Here is a 17,182-nt window from a genome sequence, read left to right as displayed (position 1 = left end):
GCAGCTGTAGCTCCAATTTGACCCCTAGCCTGGGAACCTCCATATGCCACACCTGTGGCCCTAAAAATCAAAAAAAAAAAAAAAAAAAGGCATTTACTGCAGACACAAGATGGAAGTTTGCGTGTCCCTGACATCTTCTTAAAACACAAAGCTGCACATTCAGATTAGTAGCCATTTACCTATGTCAGAAGACCATTCCCCAACCTAAAGTTACTCTTTACGCTTGCCTCAGATTATGCCTCTAGAGGTAACAAAGCTAAGATACCATCTAGAGAATTTAGAACAAATATTGCTTTCATTTGAAATCTTTAGATAATTGTGTCTGGCTGGCTAGATACTGTTTTCCCCTTTGCTTTGATTTTCTAGGCATGATATAGATGTCTGCAACCAGGGAACTTTCAAATGAGTGGTGCCAACCTAGAGTTCAGTGGATAGCAGGGAAGTATTGCCTCGGTGGCTTGGGGGTAGTTAATAAAATTAGCCCTAAACTGTCTAAAACACACTGATGAAATCTGAGTTTGTGATAAGTGTCCACACACTCAGTCGTGCTAGATGATGGAACTGTGTTGGGGGTGGTGAGAGGGAAAGTTTGTCCCAGATCCTCCTGGAAAACCTCCCGCCTCCCCACCTTCCACATTAGCTGAAGTGAGTGAGCATCAGCTCCTGCCGGATACGGTCAGCCTCTAGGTCCAAGGACTCCATGTGCTCATACTCCTCCTCCGGGGGCTGTTCCATGGGTCCTGTCACTGGCGAGGACCAAACATCCATCCCATGCTCCAGGGAGATGTTGTGGAGGACACAGCAAGCCAAGATGATGTGGCTGCACTTCTCCGGGGAGTACTGCAGTGCCCCCTTGGAGCCATCCAGGCAGCGGAATCGGGAGCACAGGGTTCGGAAAGTCTTCTCGATCACACTGTGAGTCGCGGAATGGGCCATGTTGTAGCGATATTCGGCTGGAGTTTCAGGAATGTGAAGTGGAGTCATGAGCCAGGAGCGGAGAAAGAAGGAGCTGTCACCTGTGGGGAAGGCCCAAAGAAATCATAAACGTTTCTAACTGGAACACAAACAAAAAGGAAAATCCAGGCACATATATGGAGAAAGGACAAGAAAATGCAACAGCTTCTGGAGCCAAAGCACACCAGGTAGACCAAGAGGGAAATGCCGCTGTTGTAAAGAGGAGGTGTGGTGATGAGTCAGAAGGCATGAGTCTCGGCTGGGAATACCCTTGGTTTTAAACCAGTAGAGAAAGAGCAGAGGCTAAAGAAAGGCAAGTCTGAAAGAATAAAGGATGGAGGGGAAGGCACTGGAGGAAATGAAATCCCTGGATTTTCTAATTCAGAGATATTGCTATTTAATAGAAGTTTAGTAAAGAAGTTCCTGTCGTGGTGCAGCAGAAATGAATCCGACTAGTGTCCATGAGGATTCAGGTTCAATCCCCGGCCTTGCTCAGTGGGTCGGGGATTGGGTGTTGCTGTGGCTGTGGTATAAGCAGGCAGCTGCAGCTATACCTCCAATTCAACCCCTAGCCCGGGAACTTCCATATGCTACAGGTGAGGCCCTAAAAAAGCAAAAAGAAATTTTTTTAATTTTTTAAAAAAAGTTAGCAAGAACTATCACATAGCAGGGTTCCCTCTGTGCCACAGTGGGTTAAGGATCCAGTGTTGTCTCTGTGCCAAAGCAAAACAACCATCACATAGCAAGCCAATCTTCAAAATCTCTAAAGAGCAAGGATGAAAGAGAGAAAAAGAGAATTCTGCCAGGAGACCTCAAAACACTTGTGAGGAAAAAATTTTAACTTCACCTTTAAAATGTCAGGTCTGGAACTTCCCTGCTGGCTCAGCATGTTAAGGGTCTGGCATTGTCACTGGTGTGGCTCCAGTTACTGCTGTGGTGAGGGTTCACTCCCTGGCTAAGGAATTTCCTCATGACACAGGTGCAGCCAAAATAAAAAAAGAAAGAAAGAAGATCAGGTATGAAAGAACTACCTAGAGATTTCAGAGTATTTCATAGACAATAATCATTCATTCATCCAGTGCTAAAAAGAATAAGAAAAAAGTCCCAAGAGTTCCCACTGTGGCTCAGAGGATTAAGAACCTTAGTGTCCATGACGATGCAGGTTTGATGCCTGGCCTCATTCGGGGGAATTAAATGATCCGGTGTTGCCACAAGCTGCAGTATAGGTAGCAGATGAGGCTCAGATCTTGCATTGCTGTGGCTATGGTGTAGGCCAGCAGCTGCAGTTGCAGCTGTGATTCGATCCCTAACCTGCGAACTTCCATATGCCGCTGGTGTGGCCCTAAAGAGACAAAAACAAAACAAAAAAGTCCCAGCATCTGAGGCAGAGATTGGAAGTCACTCGTTCTGCCTTCCTAGATATTACAGTCATTAGAACCAAGCCTGGACTTCCCTTGTGGCTCATGGCATAACTACTCAGCTTTGCTTCTACAGTGGTTGTGGCTCAATCCCCAGCTTGGGAACTTCCATACACTGCAGGTGCAGCCACATGTTTAAGTCTTTAGAACGAAGCCTTTGTAACCAAGGAACTGGTAGAATTTCACCTCAACAAGGAGAGGATAAACACAATGATGTAAACAGCAATAGTCAGGGATCAGGAAATAAAATCAGAAGTCAATTAAAATAATATACACAGGCATTTCCTCTAAGTGACTTCCTTATCGAATGATACTGAGAAGTGCTAAAAACAAAACAAAACGAAAAAAACTGGGATACAATGTCCTATTACAACGGTACCATGTCTCTACAAATATGTAATCGTCCAGACCCCCTACATCTGGAAGATGAAATGTCTCAGAGAGAGGTACAAACCCTTAGAAATTTGAGACAAACAGACCGAGGAATCCCAGCTTGCATAGCTGCTGTGTTCCTGACCCCTCCCCAGTTTCGGTAAATAGTTGTGGCTGTTCAGAGTGCTAGGCACCATTCCAAACATACAGAACTCCTTTCCTCCAGGAGCTTACATTTCTAAGAACTGGGTTAAATTTATTTCAAATGCAATTTTTTAAATTAAAAAAATTACTGAGATAATGAAATGTAACATTGTATTAGGTTTAGGTTTATTGGATTAACTTTTTTTTTTTTTTGTCTTTTTAGGGCCACACTGGCAGCATATGGAGATTCCCAGGCTAGGGGTTGAATCAGAGCTGCAGCTGCTGGCCTATGACATAGCCACAGCAATGCAGGATCCAAGCTGCGTCTGTGACCTACACCACAGATCACGGCAATGCTGAATCCTTAACCTGAGCAAGGCCAGGGATCAAACCCATATCCTCATGGATTAACTTTATTTATTTATTTATTTTTGTCTTTTGTCCTTTTAGGGCCCACCCACGGCACACGGAGGTTCCCAGGCTAGGGGTCTAATTGGAGCTGTAGCTACCAGCCTACACCAGAGCCACAGCAACGCCAGATCCGAGCCACATCTTTTTTTTTTTTTTCGTCTTTTGTCTTTTTGTTGTTGTTGTTGTTGTTGTTGTTGTTGTTGCTATTTCTTGGGCTGCTCCCGCGGCATATGGAGGTTCCCAGGCTAGGGGTTGAATCGGAGCTGCAGCCACTGGCCTACGCCAGAGCCACAGCAACGTGGGATCCGAGCCGCGTCTGCAACCTACACCACAGCTCACGGCAACGCCGGATCGTTAACCCACTGAGCAAGGGCAGGGACCGAACCCGCAACCTCATGGTTCCTAGTCGGATTCGTTAACCACTGCGCCACGACGGGAACTCCCCACAATCTATTTTAATTGAACTTGTCCCTACTAAATACTGAATTTAAGAAACTGATATTGGAGTTCCCGTTGTGGAGCAGCGGAAACAAATCTGACTAAGAACATGAGGTTGCAGGTTTGATCCCTGGCCTTGCTCAGTGGGTCAAGGTTCTGGCATTGCCGTGAGCTGCTGTGTAGGTCGCAGACGTGGCTCGGGTCTGGCGTTACTGTCGCTGTGGTGTAGGCCAGCAGCTACAGCTCCCATTCGACCCCTAGCCTGGGAAACTCCATATGCCACCGGTGCGTCCCTAAAAAGACAAAAAAAAAAAAAAGAAAGAAAAAGAAAAAAAATAAACTGATGTTGTAAATAATGAAAATAATATCTATGACTCACTGAATACCTACCATATATATCAGGCACTTTAAATATTATCTCTTATCCAATCCCAACTCAGTCAGGCAGATATTATTGAACTCACTTTAGAAATGAGAAAATAAAAATACACATCAGCCATCCTTTGACATGTCAGGCAAAGGGAGAAGAAGGAGCTAGTTGCTAAAGGCTAATAATGTCAGACTCAGAGTCACTAAAACAATGGTATAATGCTGTAAAAGAGAATAAGAAAAACATTTAAGATGAATACCAAAACACAGAGATACTAAATATTTGCTAAACATTTCTCTAAGAAACAATATGGGTCTTAACCGAGGAAAAATACAAGATGAGTTAGTTAATGTAGACCTTTTATAAAATGCTTCATTGTCATTAACTGGTTATAATCCAAGCACCACTGGAAGACAGACACTTGCGGGGGCGGGGGGGGGGTTTAGGATCAGAATTGCTAAACAGATTACAATTGCTTACATGATCAGTCATCCAAGAGACATTTTGACAGATCTTAGCCAAAGCTGCTTAGCAGCACTAGGCCAAGAGCTGAAGAAATAAGAACTCAGGCTGGACTGGTTGTGGGAGCAGGAATATTTAGAGAAGGGAAATTAGGCGATGCCCTCTGAAGGGACAGATGAGAATGAGGACACGAAGGGATGACACCCAAGGTGAAAATATGCTTAAAAAGGGGGTGGGAGGAAACCAGAGCTAGTTCTAGGTTTGGCAAATCTAGAACAATTGATAGTGTTCTTAAGATCAGCCACTTCATCTCTCTTTTTTTAACACCTTGTCGTTCCTTGTAATGCTGCTAGTCTTCCCTGCACGTCCAGACCAGTGTTTTCTAAACATCTATTCATACAAATCATTTAAGGCACTTGTTAAAAAATCATGTCCAGATCCTCTTCTCGAAGATTTTCATTCCTGAAGTTGAAGCGGGGCCCAGAAATGTACATCTTAAATAAATTACCCAGATAAACCCTTTTGGTCTGGAAAATCTGTGAAACACTATACTAGTTCACTATACTAGTCTTCAAACTATTTTTGCTGTTACAGCTAATAGAGGCTGGCTTTTCAACAGGTATGTGCTAGAACTGATAGAATTAAGGGAATCAATTTCCACATCACCAACCTCCTCCGGCGCACCTTCCGGGCAGCATTAGGGCCTAGCATGTGGCCTGGTGCCAAAATGGCCTTAATAAACACTTGTTAGTTCCTATTATGGCTCGGCAGTAATGAACTCAACTAGTATCCATGAAGACACAGGTTCAATCCCTGGCCCTGATCAGTGGGTTAAGGATCCAATGTTGCCATGAGCTGTGGTGTAGGTCGCAGACTCAGCTCAGGTCCCGAGTTGTTGTGGCTGTAGCGTAGGCTGGGGGGCTACTGCTTTAATTTGATCCCTAGCCTGGGAATTCCATATGCAGCAGGTGCCCTTAAAAAAACAAACACACAACAAACATTTGTCAAATGGTATTGTACTATATATTTCTCCCATCTACACACTCTTTTTTTTTTTTTTTTTGGGCCATGTTCATGACATGCAGAGGTTTCCAGGCCAGGCCAGGGATAATATCTGAACCACGGCAGTAACTTGAGCCACACCAATGACAACACTGGATCCTTAACCCACTAGGCCACCGGGGAACTCCCCCACTTCCATTCTTTCTGAAAAGAGGGGAAGCAGAAAAACACGTAAAAATTTGTCTTTGTTTTTACCTATTTTCAATTATGTCCTATAAACACTTAAAAACCACTTTATTTTTGTTGTTGTTGTTGTTTTGTCTTTTCTAGGGCCGCTCCCGTGACATATGGAGGGTCCCAGGCTAGGGGTTGAATCAGAGCTGTAGCCGCCAGCCTATGCCACACCACTGCGACATGGGATCCGAGCCGCGTCTGCAATCTACACCCCAGCTCACGGCCACACTGGATCCTTAACCCACTGAGCAAGGCCAGGGATCAAACCCGTAACCTCATGGTTCCTAGTCGGATTTGTTAACCACTGAGCCATGATGGGTACTCCTTAAAAACTACTTTAAAGTCATAATTCCAACTGAATTTGGGGTCCCAAAGTGTGAAGAAAAGAAAATCAGTAATTCCTACATGACCTTGAAGTCCTAACAAAAGGATCATTTGCCAAATAGAGTAACTCCTCATATGATCAGGAGCACAGTGCGTTAAGGATCCATGCAGCTAAGATCCTATATAGCTACAGTGCAACTGCAGCATTAGTCACAACTGTGGCTCAGATCTGATCCCTGGCCTGGGAACTCCATATGCTGCAGGACAGCCTAAAATAGAAAAAAATAAATAAATAAATTTAAAAAAATAAACACAAAGGAATCAGATGTTCTGTGCCTTAATTTCCTCTTTTATGAAAATATTGATATTAGTATTTAACTCCTGAAGTTTTTGTAAGGATTAAGTGAGATAATCCAATGCAAAGTGCTTACAAGATTGCCTGACAAATTCTACGTGCTCAGGCATTTTTGGCTGGCTTTAGAGCACAAAGTGATCTCAGAGGAAATCAGCTGGGACCCAAGTACTTCTACAGTGATGAAAGTAGTAGCTGGATGAGACACTTGCAAACAGGCTTTCCCTCACTTCTCGGTGTGAGGTGTATGAAAATGGAGTTTGAAAGTTCAGAGTAGCCAAATGGTGGGATTAAGGCAAAAGTCCCGTAGGTGACAGGAGATGGTGGTGCACTGGAATCAGAGTGTAGACCCAACAACTCAAGAAAATCAGTTAAGTTCCAAGATACTACTCAAAGTATTCTGGCAGCTCTAGGCCAGGCAGTGCGACAACAGTCTCTTCCTACTTGCAACAGAGGAGGTTTTTCTTCAACTTCCAGTTAGCACAGTAAAGAGAAAAATTCCTGAGCATCTATTATATGTAAAACACTGTGTTATGAGCATGTGCAGTGCAGATGTAATTAGTGGTCTTCAAAGACAGGTCTTCCAATCTTTAATGTGCCTTTTCATCTCTCACATAATATGTTGTGTATTAGATAACCCTTGTCCTGTTGCTCACATAAGAGCAGTGTTTGAAAAAGAGAGAAAAAGAGAAAGAGAGAAAGATGGAGGAAGGAGGCAAGAAAGGAGCCAGGCTTGAGGGTTTCATCACTGTTAACTAACTGTATTCCTTGCAGCCCTACAGTCAAATCAGTTTGCACTGCTCAATAATGAATGGGTTCTTGCCCTTTTTCTTTTCTTTTTTTGTCCTCTTTTTAGGGCCGCACCCACGGCATGTGGAGGTTCCCAGCCTAGGGTCTAATCGGAGCTACAGCTGCCAGCCTACATCAGAGCCACAGTAATGCCAGATCCGAACCGCGTCTGCAACCAACACCACAGCTCACGGCAACGCCGGACCCTTAACCCACTGAATAAGGCCAGGGATCGAACCCACAACCTCATGGTTCCTAGTACACTGCACCATGACGGGAACTCCAAATGGATTCTTATCTTACTCAGATCATTAAGCCAGGCTTTCCAAGGGCATTGAGGCAGATCACTGAAGTGAGTTTCAAAACGCACTGCCTTCTATCATTTTCATATAGATATTACAGTGACAATCACCAAGGCAAAAGTAATATACCCGCACAATACTTTAGATTGAAATTTCACATATGTTACCTAATTCTTACAATAGGTATTACTGCCATTAGCATTATTTTCACTATTTTACAGATGACAAAAATTAAGGCTCAGAGTTCCCGTCATGGCTCAGTGGTTAATGAACCTGACTAGTATCCATGAGGATGCAGGTTCAATCCCTGGCCCTGCTCAGTGGGTTAAAGGTCCAGCATTGCCATGAGCTATGGTGTTAGTTACAGATGCAGCTCGGTCCTGTGTTGCTATGGCTCTGGTATAGGCTGGTGGCTACAGCTTGGATTGGACCCTTAGCCTGGGAACCTACATATGGTGTGGGTGCAGCCCTAAAAAGACAAAAAAATAATAATAATTAAGGCTCAATTGTATAGATATACTACATTTAACCATATCTGGATTGATAAGTATTTGGCTGTATTTAAGGGGCATGTTTTTGCAGGGTTGTTGCTATGTTGTTTGTAACTACAAAACACTGCAGAGAACTCTCTTGTGGCACAGCAGGTTGTCACTGCAGTGGTTTGGCTTGGTGCTGTAGTGGGATCAGTCTCCAGTCTGGGAACTTCCATATATTGTGGGTGTTAACTCCCAAATAATCAAAACCAAACAAACCCAAACTACTGCTGCAATGCAAGTTCCCCTGTGCAACTTTGTTTTACCTTTTTTTTTATGGCCGCGCCTGTGGCATATGGAAGTTCCCAGGCCAGCGACTGATTCTGAGCTGCGGTTGCAACCTATGCCAAAGCTGTGGCAATGCCAGATCCTTAATCCACCACACTGGGCTGGGAATCAAACTTGCGACTCCGTAGTGACACAAGCAGCTGCAGTCAGATTTTAACCCACTATGCCACAGCGGGAACTCCTGTTTTACATATTTCTGAAGGTGTACCTCCAAAATACATTCTTCAAAGAGATGGATCAAATCATATGTTTTTAAGTGTTAATAAATGTCTTTCAAATGTTGATTTTTAAAAAATTAAGGCTCAGAGAATTCTCATTTGAGGTCCCATTAAAAAAGGACCAAGACTAAGACTCAGGTCCACAGACTCCCGTATTTCATTCTACTCTGCCAAATAAGTTTTCTTTTTCTTTCCTTTTTTTTTTAAGGAACACAGGTGAGGCTTATGGAAGTTCCCAGGCTAGGGGTCGAATCCAAGCTACAGCTGCTGGCCTACACCACAACTACAGAAATTGGGGATCTGAGCCACCTCTGGGACCTACACCAGAGCTTGCAGCAAGGAGGGATCCTTAACTAACTGATCCCCGAGTCCAGGGATCAAACCCGCATCCTCATGGATACTAGTTGGGTTCGTTTCTGCTGAGCCACAATGGGAACTCCCGAGTAAGTTTTCCATAGATATAAAATGAAGCATTTACACTTGCAGACTTACCAAGCAGCCAGCTCTCTTTGTGCATGCCAGCTTCAAACTGACTGCTGAGAGAAGACTGCTGCAGCACCACACAGTCCTGGAGACTTCCTGGCCAGTTGGTCTCCACAGTCATTAGTGTCCCTCTGATGTCACACACCATCAGGCAGTTCAAAGAAGGAAGACCTTTGCGGTTCACGTAGGAAAGGTCCTCGGCATTTGGCGCCTTGATTGCCACATGGATACAGTCGACCACCCCTACGACCCCTGGCATCCCTGCCAACCCATAGAATTCATCCTTCAAAGCCTGCACAGAGGCTTCATCAGCTGGAAAGCGGATGAACTGTGAAGCTCTTTCCACAAGCGCTTCAGTGACATTGGTGACACATCGACTCATAGATGCCTGACTGATTCCAATAGCATCTCCCATCCGAGTTTGGAAGGAACCTGAAGTATAGAAGCCCAGTGCTGCAAGGATCTGTGTCTCTGGGCTAATAGCTCTGGATCTCTGAGTAGGTCTAGAAAGACTTGACCCCAAGAGCTCCACCAAGTAATAAATGAACTGTCGGGGAAACCCATACATGGACATCAAGTATTCATCTGTCACATCATCCAGCTTAAAGCGATCCAATGTCCGGTGACCTCGGCCATATAGCAAGAGATCACAGTCAAGCACTGTTATTGGTATAGCCATAGTATTATATAAAACTTGTCTTTCCTTCCCTATGCTACTTTTCCCGAATCTTCCCAGTATGTTGGTGCAAGAAGGTATTTAAGGAAGTGTCAGAATTCAACGGCTAACCATCATTTAAATGGCTCTGGCATTTATAATCTTCTCTCTGTAAAGGTTAAAAGAAAAAAAAATTAGAAACCTACCAAAAACTTTAAAGTGATTCAAAGGCTACAACAGATCCTTTTCTCAAATTCCCTTTTTGTTCAAGCAAAAGGTGCTGTAACTGTAACTCGGATTTTCATTCGACAGGTTTGCTTTAGTTTGAAGGAGAAATTCACCGCTGAATTTCGGTGGCTCATTTAATGCTTGGCATTTAACTGTGGAGAGAAAAAGATTAATGGAGGTGATGGCATATTTATTCACAAAGTAAAAGAGGTCTGCTCCTAACTATAAGGCTACGAAGCAGCCGACATAAGTCATAACTACCCATGACAGGGATTAGTCACGGCGGGATTCTTTACCCAAAGCCCTCTGGCTTCACCTGATAAGTAAGGGACGATGGGGGTGGGGGTGGCTCTCAAAACAGTCTAACAAGGGAAGAGGGGACAAAAAAACCCTCCAACGACCCAGGCTGGTCGACAGAGATTATGTGCTCTAACAAAAGGCTTTACATTCACTCCAAGAAACCGAAATCGTGAGGCTGAGGGCTAGGAAGTAGGGAAGACCAGACAAGTTAGAAGGAAGGCGCAAAAGACGAGGCTGGAAGAGACAGGATTGAGAGGCGACTCCGCTGCTTTTAAAAAGTAGAAATGGATACGGATGTGTGATTGCCTTTGGCCACTCAAAGTCTGCCAAGGCCGCTCACCCACCTCTCCGCGGCAGCCAGGTTACTAGCCGCACTCCCCACCCACCCAGCCGAGTCCAGCCCTCCTCCGGAACCGGCGTCCGCGCACAAGCCGCCACGGCGCTCAGTATAGGCACCGCCCACTTCGCGTCAGCGCCTGCCCCACGCCGCGTCCTCACTGAAGCTGTCTCCGCGACCTGAGGTTTGTCGGCGCACATTCCACACAAGGACCAAACGTTCGCGTTCTTTCAAAGACCCCTTCTCTTTACGCCTTTCTTTCCTTCGAAGACGCTTGAAGAGATTGGTGAGTTAGACTTATATGGTAAGGATACCTGTTTCTATGGGTACATCAAAGAGGAAAGAGATTAAGTAGGGCATCCTTGTTGTGGCGAAAGTGTGGCTCAGGTTAGATAGCTCTATTTCCCCCAGCCCTCTTCCTTCCCCCGCCTTCACCGAAGCGGATGAAAACAAACACTAACGATGGCGGCGCCGGGAAGCGACCCGCTGGTGGGCTTAAGGCGGGAGTGATCTCTTGAGCTGTGCCGGAAGCCTAGAAGAGCGCTTGTAGACGTCAGTACGACAACTCACGTAATCTGGAAGCAAAACTCCAGGGGCTTGCGAGCCAAGAGACTCCTGAGACGTGAAGTATTATCTGCGACCCGTGCTGTCACTTCAGCCCTGGAGCGCGGAGCCCTCAGCCGGGAGGCGCAGCTGGGCGGCCCCAGGCCTCGGCTTCCGTAATGAGAGCCCAGAGCCACTTTCTGTGTCACAGCTTCACAGGTACTAACTTTAGGGTGAATTCCCCCACATCTCTCAGCGCCCCCGGGTGGGAGGCTAAGGATCTGCGGCCTGCGGCCCATGGGGTACCCCCAGCAAAGCCAAAGCCTGCTAGCTTTCAGTCCTCTAAGCTTACTTAGGAAAGTTGATTTAGAGTAGGCCCCGTTGGCCCTTGATTATTCCCAGTGTTTACAAGATCCTCAGAGCTCTTGTCTCTACTTTATCAGCTCTTTGGGTTAAGTCGTAAGGCTTTTTGGAGGGAATTATTATTTACAGTTTGGAGCCATTACTCTGGGATTGGGTACCAGTATGAATGAGATAGGTTTCCATTCGATCAAGGTTTGTTGAGTGCCAAATATGTACTCCGCGTGTAGGTGAGGTGACTGTTGACTAGTGAAAAAAGGGACCCAAGTTATCTTACTGGCAGTGGAACGACCTGTGGAAACCTGCGATCCATTCTCATTTAATCTCTGGGTAAGTGGCTAAGCATCTTCTTGGATTTATCACTAACTCATCTCAGTTTTCACTTTTCCAGTCATTTAGTTCCCGAGTTTTCCTGGTCAATTCAGTATAGCCTTTCACCTTTTTTTTTTTTTCTTTTTTCTTTTTGCCATTTCTTGGGCTGCTCCTTCGGCATACAGAGGTTCCCAGGCTAGGGGTCTAATCGGAGCTGTAGCCGCCGGCCTACTCCAGAATCACAACAACGCGGGATCCGAGCCTTGTCTGCGACCTACAGCACAGCTCATGGCAACGCCGGATCCTTAACCCACTGAGCAAGGCCAGGGATTGAACCGGAAACCTCATGGTTCCTAGTCAGATTCCTTAACCATTGCGCCACGACGGGAACTCCAGCCTTTCACTTTTAGTATTTCTTATTCTTCTGGCCATCCCACAGCCAGGGAGAAAGTGATAGAGGGCAGGGGAAGGATACGAATGAATGAACATTAAAGAAAAAAAGGGGAATTCCCGTTTTGGGTCAGCAGGTTACAAACCCAACTAGTATCAATGAGGATGCTGGTTCAATCCCTGGCCTCCGTTCAGTAGGTTAAGATTTCAGTGTTGCTGTGAGTTGTGGTGTAGGTGGCAGGTGATGCTCAGATCCTGCATTGCTGTGGCTGTGGCTTAGGCCCCAAGCTGCAGTCTTGATTCAACCCCTAGCCTGGGAACTTCCATATGCTGCAGGTGCGGCCCTAGAAAGAAAAAAGGGAAAAAAAAAAAAAGTTAAGACAGCTATGGCAACTTTTGAGATTTACATTTCATAACAAATTACAAACCACTGGGTTTTCCATTACTGTACTTACACCTAACAGTTCCTACTGTGTATTTGTATTTTCTTAGAGTAGTTATTAAAATTAAAGCAAAAACTGCAGATCTTCAGCTATTAAATTATATTGTTTTATTTAAGGGTTAATAATCAGCTGGATACAGTTCAGTCCTCCCATATAAGCATACTGAAATTGTACTGTACGGAAATGGGGGCAAGAAGTCCCTTTTTTTCCCATTGCTTTTCCTGTCCACATCCACCCAGCTGCATTATCTTATGATCTCCATGACTCAGAGCAGGGTGTCTGTAGCCTAGATGTGAAAAGACAACTAAGACGTTAACTTTTGAGCTTCCAAAGATCTAAGTCCTACTATATGAATGAGTTTCCAAAGATAAGTTGGACTAATCAGAAAATGCAACCACTTTAGAATTTATTGCAACTCACTTAATAAAGTTCATTCCTGATGCTCTGCAATTACATTTTGTTCAAGTGGGAGTGGAAGTTATTTATTTTGGAATCTTTATCTAGAGAGAAGTTATTTAATCTTATTAAGACCTAGAAATTCTTAAAATGTTATTTTTAAATGTTTGTTTTACTTTCTTTTTTTTCTGTCTTTTTGCTATTTCTTTGGGCCGCTCCCACAGCATATGGAGGTTCCCAGGCTAGGGGTCGAATCGGAGCTGTAGCCCCCGGCCTACGCCAGAGCCACAGCAACGTGGGATCCAAGCCACGTCTGCAGCCTACACCACAGCTCACGGCAACGCCGGATCCTTAGCCCACTGATGGAGGCCAGGGATCGAACCCGCAACCTAATGGTTCCCAGTCAGATTCGTTAACCACTGCACCACGACGGGAACTCCCTCTTTTACTTTTAAAAAAATAAAAATATTTCTTTTACTTTTAAACAGTTTTACTTTATTAGAGAAAAAAATGACAAATGACATTCATGACACTATGGTTGGAGCGCTACTTATAGAGAATAAAGAGTACACCTAAAAATTTTGTCACTGTTATGACCCTTTATAATTCAACTTAAGTTGTTTTTGTTTTTATTTATTTTTTTGGCTACGGCATGGAAGTTTCCAGGCCAGGGATCAAGCCCATGCTCCAGCAGTGACATTGCTGAATCCTTAACCTGCTGAGGCACCAGGGAATTTCTGTCTTTATTTACTTATTTATTTACTTACTTTAAAAACTTTTATTTATTTATTTGCTTTTTAGGGCCACGCCCATGACATATGGAAGTTCCCAGGCTAGGGGTCAAATCCGAGCCACACCACAGCAACGCCAGATACGAGCCATGTCTGTGACCTACACCACAGCTTAGAGCAACACCAGATCCTTGACCCACTGAGTGAGGCCAGGGATCAAATCCAGTGTCCCCATGGATACTAGTCAGGTTTGTTTCCATGGGGCCACAAAGGGAAATCCTGTTTTTGTTTTTTAATGGAAGAAAAATATAAGCCTCAATGATTAAGAAGTGCCACCTATTCAGCTAATATTTGAACTACCATGTTGCTTAAAACTTTTTTGACTTATATGTTGACTTGAGAGTCTTAAAATACGTATGCTTTACTAAAAGTTTCTTCTTGGACAAAGCTTACCTAAACTTTATGTGCAGAGGATGGTATAGAGGTAATTACCGGCTTGGGTTGTTGAGCTAAGGTGAATTTCTATAGGGCACCATTTTTTCAGGCATGGATTTAACAAAGCAAAGTGTGCATGAGGTTTTTGGTGCTTCTTTCCTCTTCGTCAAGTCCTGGAGAACTGCAAGTAGTCCCTGGCAGGATAAAGGTAATGGAGGAAGGCAGGAAGAATGCAAAGGAGGCTAGTAGTCTTCTCTAACCAGGGGGAATCAAGCAATTTTTCCTAAAGTTTGGGTTATAAATCTTTTTTTTTTTTTTTTGGCCACCCCATGGCATATGGAGTTCCTGGGCCAGCGGTTAGATCCAAGCCATAGTTGCCACCTATGCTGCAACTGTAGCAGTGCTGGATCCTTAACCTACTCTTCACTGCCAGGGATCAAACCTGTGTCACAGCCCTCCAGGAGAGGCCACCAATCCTGTTGCACCACAGCAGGAACTTCTGGTTTTAAATCTTGAAAGGATTTTAAATCCTTAAAGGGATGTAAAATTAATTTTAAATTTTTAAATGGATTTTAAGTCCCTTAAAAATTTTTTTAAATGAATTTTAAATAATTGTTTCTAACTGTAGAGTAAATGTGAGCCAGTTTATTGGAGAAGCCCTCTAAATGCCAGTGTAAGCAGCATAAGAAAAAATGTGTTTTTGCCCTGGTGTCCTGCATATGCCCTTGGTTACAAGAGAAGGGATAAGATTGTGCTTCATGATTACATAGAAAAACAATTCAATTAACATGCACAATCTCTCTGTCAATAGTATCTTAGTAAAAGTAAAGATAAATAAAGAATTTATGGAAGTGATGACCAAGTATTGTTATTTTGGAAAATACTGCTTTCACCTATGACTTTTTTTTTTGTCTTTTTGCCTTTTCTTGGGCCACTCCCAGGGCATTTGGAGATTCCCAGGCTAGGGGTCTAATCGGAGCTATAGCCAGCCTACGCCAGAGCCACAGCAACGCAGGATCCGAGCCATGTCTGCGACCTACACCACAGCTCACGGCAACACCGGATCCTTAACCCACTGAGCAAGGGCAGAGATCAAACCCGCAACCTCATGGTTCCTAGTCGGATTCGTTAACCACTGCGCCACGGCGGGAACTCCTTTTTTTTTTTTAATTATAAAGGCATTTAAGGCTATACATTTTCCTCTGAATGCTGCTTTTTCTCTCTCATTTGTTGTCAGATATTCTCAATTTTATTAATCTGTAGATAATTTGTAACTTTGATTTTATGTATGTTTATTTTAAAAAGCTTCTGGAGTTCCCGTCGTGGCGCAGTGGTTAACGAATCCGACTAGGAACCATGAGGTTGCGGGTTCGGTCCCTGCCCTTGCTCAGTGGGTTAACGATCTGGCGTTGCCGCGAGCTGTGGTGTAGGTTGCAGACGCGGCTCAGATCCCGTGTTGCTGTGGCTCTGGCATAGGCCGGTGGCTACAGCTCCGATTCGACCCCTAGCCTGGGAACCTCCATATGCCGCAGGAGCAGCCCAAGAAATGGCAAAAAGACAAAAAATAAATAAATAAATAAAAAGCTTCTTAATGTGTACATCGTTGTTAAGTGTTTCTGTTTTTTTTTTTTTTTTGAACTATGGACTATAACATCTTGGAAAAAAGGTTTTTTTAATGGTGAAGAACATGATCGGAGTTCTCATTGTGGCTCAGTGGTTAACGAATCTGACTAGGAACCATAAGGTTTCAGGTTCGATCCCTGGCCTCACGCAGTGGGTTAAGGATCCGGTGTTGCCATGAGCTGTGGTGTAGATCACAGACTCGGCTCAGATCCTGTGGTGTAGGCCAGCAGCAACAGCTCCGATTAGACCCCCTACCCTGGGAAACTCCATGTGCCAAGGGTGCACAAAAAGACAAAAAAAAAAAAAAAAAAGAACATGATTAATTTATGGTGTCCCTTGAACTTAAGAGAAGAACATGAAATTAAGAGTGAATAACTAAGAGCTTTATTGAGGATCACACACTTGGCAGGTACTCTTTATAGGAACTTCCTTATTTAATCCTTACCACAACCCTATGAAAAAGGAGTCTGAGGTACAGAGAGATTGAGTGACTTGCTATAGGCTGCTATGCACATATATATTAGACTTGGTTTTATTATTGTTGTTCTGTTTTTTGTTTTTGTTTTGGCTGCATCAGAGGCATGTGGAAATTCCCAAGCCAGGGACCAAACCTGTACCACACATCAACCCGAGCCATAGCAGTGACAACACCAGATCCTTTAACCACTAGGCTACCAGGGAACTCCCTAAATTATTTTTTATAGAAGTACAGTTCATTTACAATGCTGTGTTATTTTCAGGTGTGCAGCAAACTGATTCAGTTATACATATGTATATATCTGTCTTTTTCAGATTCTTTTCCCATAAAGGTATTACAGAATACTGAGTATAGTTCCTGTGTTATACAGTAGGTCCTTGTTGGTTATATATAGTAGTGTATATATGTTAATCCCAAAGTCCTAATTTGTCCTTCCCACTCAGACTTGGTTTTATTATTCAGGTCCTCAATATGTATATATTTTTTATATCTACTTGACATGTCAGAGAGGTATATTGAATCATTGGTGTGGTTTTGGTTTTACCAAACTCTTCTAGTATCTCTATGAATTGTTTTTTTGTCCGCACTCATGGCATGCAAAAGTTCCTGGGCTAGAGGTTTAACCCATGCCACAGCAGTCACCAGAGCCACAGCAGTGACAATGCTGGATCCTTAACACACTGCACCACCAGGGAACTCCATATCTATGATTTTTTGATTTTTTGCTTTTTAGGGTTGCACCTGTGGCATATGTAATTTACCAGGCTAGGGTCAAATTGGAGCTGCATATGCCAGCCACAGCCACAGCAACACCAGATCCAAGCTGCACCTGCGACCTACACCACAGCTTGCAGCAG

General features: G+C 44.0%; 2 protein-coding genes across 9 annotated transcripts in view; one reads left to right on the top strand and one right to left on the bottom strand.

Annotated features, from left to right (window-relative positions):
• Positions 1 to 86: 86 nt before the first annotated feature.
• On the bottom strand, positions 87 to 10,741 carry HARBI1 (harbinger transposase derived 1). Its single transcript, XM_047775857.1, has 3 exons — positions 10,622 to 10,741; positions 9,104 to 9,918; positions 87 to 1,016 (listed from the first exon to the last, which is right to left on the bottom strand). The coding sequence occupies exons 2-3, from the start codon at positions 9,771 to 9,773 to the stop codon at positions 637 to 639; spliced, it is 1,050 nt and encodes a 349-aa protein (XP_047631813.1). The 5' UTR covers positions 9,774 to 9,918; positions 10,622 to 10,741; the 3' UTR covers positions 87 to 636.
• A 285-nt stretch (positions 10,742 to 11,026) lies between these two features.
• Positions 11,027 to 17,182, top strand: part of ATG13 (autophagy related 13) — a 59,729-nt gene continuing 53,573 nt past the window's right edge. For 2 of the 8 annotated variants that reach the window (XM_047775850.1, XM_047775847.1), the window contains exons 1-2: positions 11,027 to 11,376; positions 11,748 to 11,847. The gene's annotated coding sequence lies outside the window, so the exon portion shown is untranslated. The remainder of the gene's footprint in view (positions 11,377 to 11,747; positions 11,848 to 17,182) is intronic. The other 6 variants (XM_047775853.1, XM_047775851.1, XM_047775848.1 and 3 more) reach the window with 6 other exon arrangements.

Source organism: Phacochoerus africanus, chromosome 4 (assembly GCF_016906955.1).
Source record: "Phacochoerus africanus isolate WHEZ1 chromosome 4, ROS_Pafr_v1, whole genome shotgun sequence".
In the NCBI taxonomy this organism is placed as follows: domain Eukaryota; kingdom Metazoa; phylum Chordata; class Mammalia; order Artiodactyla; family Suidae; genus Phacochoerus; species Phacochoerus africanus.
The sequence above is the reverse complement of the archived record's forward strand: the minus strand, read 5'-3'. Positions and strand labels throughout refer to the sequence as shown.